This window comes from Otolemur garnettii, unplaced genomic scaffold (assembly GCF_000181295.1).
Source record: "Otolemur garnettii isolate 467f Iridium unplaced genomic scaffold, OtoGar3 scaffold00020, whole genome shotgun sequence".
Lineage (NCBI taxonomy): Eukaryota > Metazoa > Chordata > Mammalia > Primates > Galagidae > Otolemur > Otolemur garnettii.
The window spans coordinates 3,680,159-3,687,598 of record NW_003852415.1 but is presented as its reverse complement, the minus strand read 5'-3'; the positions used below and the strand labels follow the sequence as shown (position 1 = coordinate 3,687,598).

General features: G+C 53.7%; 1 protein-coding gene across 1 annotated transcript in view; it reads left to right on the top strand.

Moving 5' to 3' along the window:
- Positions 1-5,012: 5,012 nt before the first annotated feature.
- The window catches only part of ZDHHC22 (zinc finger DHHC-type containing 22), a 5,881-nt gene continuing 3,453 nt past the window's right edge, over positions 5,013-7,440 (top strand). The window contains exons 1-2 of the mRNA XM_012803453.1: positions 5,013-5,048; positions 5,251-5,790. Coding sequence (XP_012658907.1) covers positions 5,265-5,790 — 526 coding nt within the window. The 5' untranslated portion in view covers positions 5,013-5,048; positions 5,251-5,264. The remainder of the gene's footprint in view (positions 5,049-5,250; positions 5,791-7,440) is intronic.

Genomic DNA, 7,440 nt, shown 5'->3' with positions numbered 1-7,440 from the left:
GCTGTCAGTGGTAAAGAGCATCGGGTCCAAGGATGTCTATTAAAATCTTAATTTCAGAGCACCAGTTAACCTTGAAACCCCAGCCTATCTCATTCCAATCTAACTGAACTAAGAGCATGAGAATGAAAGAAAAACCCCACCAGCCTTCTTAGGTCTTAGGTGCAGCTTCTCGAGTCCCCATCTAAAGCATTCGGGGAGTTGTAGGACCTGGCAGACAAGGGGAGGGTTCTTTATTCAAGGGAGAAGCTGCTTGCTTCACAGAATTTCTTTGTATACAACATTGAGGCTAAATGGAATGATTTTTACTTGGAAGGGAATTCATTTTATCCAAACACCATCACCAAATAGCAAGATTTATGGTGCATATCTCCAAGAAAGTACTCAGCAGCTATGAGATACATATTAGTGTCCCTGCCCCCTTGGGACCCCTGGTGATGCAGCCACAGTTCAACCATAAGAACACATAACAAGGGCAATGGAGAGTGTGGTTTCTAAATTACTTTCCAACACTGTTTAGGGAATGAGATTATAGGCAGGGTGGGTGGTGACAGGAGGCAAGATCAATGGCAAATGTGTCCTCATCAGACATTTCAGAATATAGCCTTTCCTGTCTGAGAGAGACTAGTGTCAATTCATCAATCAGTACATTTTTATTTGGTGTCCACTCTGGGCAAATCATCCTATTAGGAGATATGAAAGAGACCCCCAGATATTTCCAACATAGTCCAGGAGCTCTTATTTTAGCTAGAAAGAGAAGACAGTCCTATGGATAAAGACTAAGAGCCTTCTTAAGAGGAAGTGGGAGAAACTAACACTGTCCAATCTCCTGCTGGGACCAAGGTACTTAAAGGACATTATCCCATGTGGTCATCATCACTACAAAGGCACATCATTAGTCTCATTTTATGGATGAGAATCCCAAGAGCAAACAGGTTAAATGACTTGCTTAAGATCACACAGTTGGTGAATGGCAAAAAAATATGTACATTCTTAGTCTACTTAACCTCTAATGGGGCCAGAGCAAAGTGAAGTTTCAGGCTGACCTCCCTATTGATTTTGTCAGGGATGAGCACGTATTTTAGAAAAACAGAACAATACTTGGCTGTACTTCCTTTTGCTCTACTCCTTAAGGGGGGGCTGAGGAACCACTAGCTTTAGATCTGAAGCTTTAATATCCTTTTCTGTTGATAAACTATATATATATATATATTTTTTTTTTGAGATAGAGTCTCAAGCTGTCACCCTGGGTAGAGTGCTGTGGCGTCACAGCTCACAGTAACCTCCAACTCTTGGGCTCAAGCAATTCTCCTGCCTCAGCCTCCCAAGCAGCTGGGGTCACAGGTGCCTGCCATAATGCCCAGGCATTTTTGGTTGCAGTTGTCTTTGCTGTTTGGCAGGCCTGGGCTGGATTCGAACCCACCAGCTCTGGTGTACGTGGCTGGTGCCTTAGCTGCTTGACCTACAGGTGCCGAGCCATATATTTCTAAATAAATAATTGTCCTTGTTGGTTTGTGTTTCTACACTCACATCCTTCTCTTTCCTAGCTGAATATTCCCTTTCCCCACTAACATCTTCCCACATTCGCTTAGCTTCTCTCTCTCTCCCTCCCTCCCCTCACACACACAAAGTCAGACACACACCTTCCCACTGCACACCCATATGCAAATAAAATTAGAAATACAGACCAACTCTCAAGGTACCAGGGGAATGAAGATCCTCAATCAGAATAGCCCAAACCGAGCACTCCAGGCTCCTTCCCTGCCAAGCCAGTGTGAGAGGCAGGCAGAGCTGGTGAAAGGGCCCAGAAGCCATGACTGTGACATAAGACTGCTCCAAAGGGAAAAGGCCATTTGTGTTTCCTCCTGTCTGTCCTGGGGCCGCTGGAACTCCTAGGGCTACCAAATGCTCAGAGGCCACCATGGAGCAAACCGTTCTTTTACTTATATAAAAGATCCTTTTAGAACATGAAAAGATTTCCTGGCTGCTTTTTTATTTTGATGTACGTTGATAAAATACAGAGAAAACAGTGTCTGATGATTCAAAAATAGAGGCTGAGCTGAAAGGCACATAGCCCTCATTTTAAGGCATTGCTCTTATTTTAATCAACCAGTTGGGGAAGCAATGCAATTATGTACCTTCACTCAGAGGAATGGAGCTGGGTAGGCAGGTGACCTGTGACACCCAGGGAACTGAAGATAGAAAAGGCATCAATATTCCTGCAGTGTTTACTGTTTCTGAGACTCTCTCTACTGCCTCCCTCCCCAATTTGACTGTCACGTGCCTCCCAGAGTACCCACCTTATCGGCATTACAGAGGGAAAGGAAATAGGAACAGAGAGATGGGGGTGGGGCTCCAAGCAGAAGCTCCAGGTTCAAGCTCTGCTCTAGATGAACCTCTCTGTTGTTCTCCCTTCTCCCAAATCAGAGCTGCCTCTGGGCCCCAAAATGATGCTGGACTGTACAGTGGCCAAAAGTAAGAGCTTTAGTGCTCCTACTGGGTTCAAATCCTGACTGTCACTTACCTGCAGGGCTACCTGAGACATGGGACTTCGCTTCCCTGAGCCTCAACCTCCTCATCCCCAGAATGGGACTCATCCAGCTTCCCAGATCATGATGAGAGGATTAATGAAGCTGTCTTCTATTAAAGGATTAACACAGTGCCTGGTATATAGTAAGGGCCCAATAAGTAGTGTCAATAATCATGAACTAAGACTCAAATAGTGCTTACCCTGGGCAGGCCCTGCTTAAGGGCTTTACGTACATTGCCATTTAATCCTCACATCTTTATTTTACAGATGAGAAAACTGGGCTCCAAGATCTCATAGTAGTGAATGGTGGATATCCAAACCTGGGCAGACAGGCCCCAGAGTCCCGCTCTCAGCCCCTCTGTACACAGCTCTTCCAAGGAGACGAAAATGATCTTCAAGGGTGCTGCCTTGGCAAGCCGAGTCCTCAACCTCCAGGTTTCCTTCAGTTCAAGCAGAGCAGAGAGCAAGGAGGTTTGTTGGGAGCAGGGAGGGAAGGACAAGGTGATGGCTGGAGCGTTCACATCAGGGCTGAATCGCATTTCTCAGCTGGAACCCGCAGCTGAAGTCAGGCAGGGCACCCCAGCCCACTCAAGGGGACCGGAGCAGAGGGGGCAAGTCCGCGATGCTGAGGCGGATGGCCAGAGCACCGCCCCCAGAAGCGGAGGGAGGGGTGGCGGGGTTGGGGGGTGCCCAGCTGCCATCCCCGCTGCCTCCTGGCCCCCACTCGCTGGCGCCCAAGTGGGAGGCCAGCAGCTGCCCGCTCCCTCCTCCCTGCATCCTCGCTACCTGCCGAGTCCCCGAAACGAAGCGTGAGGAGGCTGCAAGCCAGCGGGGCCGAGCCCACAACTTTGCAGTCTCAGGGAGGGCGACAGTCGGCGACCGAGGCTCCTCTAGTCGGCGACCAGAGCTGGGTGAGTTCATTTCCCCACCCTTCTGCGGCGGTGCGGCGGCGGCGGCGGCGCCGGGGGCGGCTTCCCGGGCGTCCGCGAGGCAGTTGCGGGGAAGCCGGCGGCCGCCCCCGCTGCCCTCTGGGCTGGGGCCCGGACTGTGCCCTGTCCACTGGCGCCAGTGCTGAACGGACAGCTCCCCGCACCTCTGGGCCGCCGAGGTTGGTCCCGCGGTCCCTTCTCCTGCGAAGGGTCGGGGCTGCGGCTGTCCGCCGAGCGCCCCTCGCTCCCACAGCCCCCGGTCCTTCGCCTTCTCAGCTCCGCGGCGCATCTGGAGGCTGCTCCCGCGCCCCCCTGGCGACTGGCGCGGGGAAGACACTTGCCTTGCCGGAGCCCCAGGCCGAGGGCTCTCCCGGTGGGCAGCGCCGCTGCAGCTGCCCGCGGCGCGCCGCCGGGGGGTGCAGAGCCTTCAGCGACCACACTCGGGCGTGCCGTGCGCTGTGCGCCAGCAGCGGGGACAGACTGCGCTCCCCACGGCGGCTGCCGACCCCCGGGGGGCACTGTCACCTGCAAAGGGGATTCCAAGGTGACCAGTCGCCCCGTCCTAACGGGACAGCCTGGACCGGGGCCCGGTGGCATCCACCCATCCTGAGTGCAGCCGCCTTCCCAGAACTTTTCTCATTCGTTCTGCTGGCCGATTCCTTAGCCCTCGGAAAAGTTCTCTCGGGCGCTCGGGAGCTGGGCAGGAACCGGGCTGTGGTGTTGGGTGGAGTGGGGTTGTGGTGAGGCCTGCGCTCGGCAGCGGGGGTCGACCCCCGGAAAGACTGGCTAAGCACCCACTCGTGTACCCAAGGGCGGGCTTGTCGGCATCGAAAGGGTTTGGGCACCATGGGGCTTGTTTGGGTTTCTCCCGCCAGGAGGGCGGGAGGCAGTCGCCGAGGGGGGAGCAGTGGCGGCAGTATTTTAATTTCGTCGCCTCAAATTAAAGCGCTCCCTGCTAAGAAATAGCCCAAGCAGCCAGCGTCGGAAAGATGGGCTGAGCAAGATCCACTGACACAGGTATTTCGGCTGCGCCCCCTCACCCCACCTGGTGCTTGAGAGAGCGCGTGAATGTATCGATTGTTTTAATTGATTTTTTAAAAAGCCAGGTGGCAGCGGCTGGGAGTGTTTATACAGAGATATAAACATAAACAAATACAGATGCCCAGCGGCACAGAGATTACACATACAGGGTCACGAACAAGGAAACACACACACGCACACACACACACACACACACACACACACGTCCCCCCGCCCCCTCCAAAGAGCCTTGAGTAACCTTCGAGGTCCCCGAGTACAGCCCGAGATGTGTGGGGGAGGGGCTGAGGGATTGATAAAGGGGAGGTGAAGCAGGACTTTCAGAAGGTCAAATGGTGCTGTTCTTTCTGCCCCCGACCCAAATCCTTTGCTTTCTCCACCTAGGGAGGTCTGAACCAGAAATTCCAAACCTGGACTCCTCTCCACAGCCACAGAAGGCACAGCCCTGTTCCCTAGTCACCCAAACCCTACCGACTGAGAACAAGTCCCCTCCTCTTTGTGCTTGGCACTAGGGCGCAGAGGTCGCTCAAAATCAAGGGAGCGGCCACCTCGAGGTAGGGGACAACTCCCGGCGACCACTGCGGTCTCAGGGGCTCTAGCCTGCAGGGTCCAGGGTTAGGGAAGTGGGGACAGATAACCCGAGGGGCAAAGGTTGGGGGCATGGATTTGCGCGCAGCCCTCCGAAGCCGCGACGCCTAGGAAGAGCTCCAGGGCGCCCCCTGGATGCAGCAGTCTCTCTCCCCGTGGGCCCCGCAGGAATGTAATCGAGGATGCTGGCCCTGAGGTTGCTCAACGTGGTGGCCCCCGCCTACTTCCTGTGCATCTCCCTAGTGACCTTCGTGCTGCAGCTCTTCCTCTTCCTGCCCAGCATGCGCGAGGACCCTGCAGCCGCCCGGCTTTTCTCGCCCGCCCTGCTCCACGGGGCACTCTTCTTATTCCTCTCAGCCAACGCCCTCGGCAATTATGTCCTGGTCATCCAGAACTCCCCAGACGACCTGGGCGCCTGCCAGGGGACCTCGGCCAGAAGGGCTTCGTGCCCCTCGCCCAGCACCCACTTCTGCCGAGTGTGCGCTAGAGTCACCCTGAGGCACGACCATCACTGTTTTTTCACCGGCAACTGCATCGGCAGCAGGAACATGCGCAACTTCGTCCTCTTCTGTCTCTACACCTCTCTGGCCTGTCTCTACTCCATGGTGGCCGGGGTGGCCTACATCTCCGCGGTCCTCTCCATCTCCTTCGCCCACCCCCTGGCCTTCCTCACGCTCCTACCCACCTCCATCAGCCAGTTCTTCTCCGGTGAGTGGGCCTTGGCAGGCAGGTTGGGCTCTACACGAAGATCCTGACCTCCCCAAAGGTTGCCAAACCCCAAATCCCACTGCTGAAGGTTGCCAGATTTAGCAAATAAAAATACAGGATGCCCCTCTAAATTAAAATTTCAGGTAAATAACTCATAGGTTTTTAGTATAATTCTGCCCCAAATATTGCACAAAACATACTTATACTTAGACAATTTGCTATTGTCTTTGTGAAATGTAAATTAACTGGGCATGCTGTTTTATCTGGCAACCTCCTTCCCTTTCCCTCACCACTCTCATCCATCATACTGTCCATTTGCTCACAGAACTGTGGCATCAGGCAATGCACCTGTGTGGGCCAGGCAGGGTGGGGCCCCATGAGGTACACCCATGCTATGACCTTCCTCCACCGGGACTCCAGTCCCGAGTTCTTGCCACCCAACCTCGGTAAGATAGAACTTAGTGCCAGGCCAATGCCAGAAGGAAGCTGAGCCCCATCCCCCTGTCCGTTGTTTGACTCCACCAACCTGTTCTCCAGCCTGCAGATGGCTCTGGGCAGGGGTACTTCTGATAGCGGATGTAGTTATGTTTAATGGCTCCATCTCTGCACTATAGAGCTGTGGGTCTGATGTGGAATCTGACCCTCCAGGAAACTTTTGTACCTGCAGAAGCCAGGTAAGTGGGCTATCACATACCACCAGGCTGGAGGGCTGCCCACCAGCTGGGCACCCTGGTGAGGACTGCACTTTATATTGTGTATACCAAGGAGTGTTCCCTGACATCTGGTCTTAGAAGGACTCTGCTTCTGCTGGCAGTTCTTACCACTGTACTTGGCTTTGAAATTTGTCCCTACCTCATTTCCCTCTACTCTCTCCCCTCTCTGGCTTTTGGCCTTTGGCTCTGACTGACTTGGGTCCCAAAAACGGGTAGTGTGCTGGGACATGTGTGTGTGTATGGCCTTGTTATCTCCATTTCTCAGATGAAGAAACTGAGTCTTAGATGGGATTAAATGGATTGCCTGGGGATGGCAGTCTCTGACCTGCCTCCAGGTCCTTAGACCACAGTCCGACACTCTTCCTCTGCAGCACAGGGACTAGAGCATGTTCCCTGCCTCACCTGTTGACCTTCTGGGGACCAAAAAGGACAGGGCACAGTTACTCCCACTGAGAGCCCAGGACTGTCAACGTGCCTGGGTTGGATATCATAAAAATTCTGCTCCAATCTGGAGGAAGCCATCATTTCAGTCTTTGTTGTGGCTGCAGCCCAGTTCTTCCCAGACATAGAACTCTCATGCCATTTGGCAGTGGGAACACAGAGGTCCAGGGAGGACCCAGATATGGGGGTTGCCTCAAGGGCTGGTGGCTGAGCTGGGCCCAGAACTCAGAGCTCCCGGGCCTTCTGGATCTCAGTGCTGGCATATAGGCTGCTGGGACAAAAATAACTAGGACGGGGGAGGGTAGGTGGGCGGGTTGGGGGGGTGGAGTGTGAGTGCAGGCAGGTGGAGGGATGAGGAAAGCCAAAGAGCCTGCTTACACTTTCTTTTCCAAGTAGTTTCACCAACCATAAAAATGGATGGTTCCAGAAGGAGGATCTTGATTTGAGATAAGTCTGGGCTTGAGGCCTGTCCATATGTGCTAGGTTTGGGGGACAG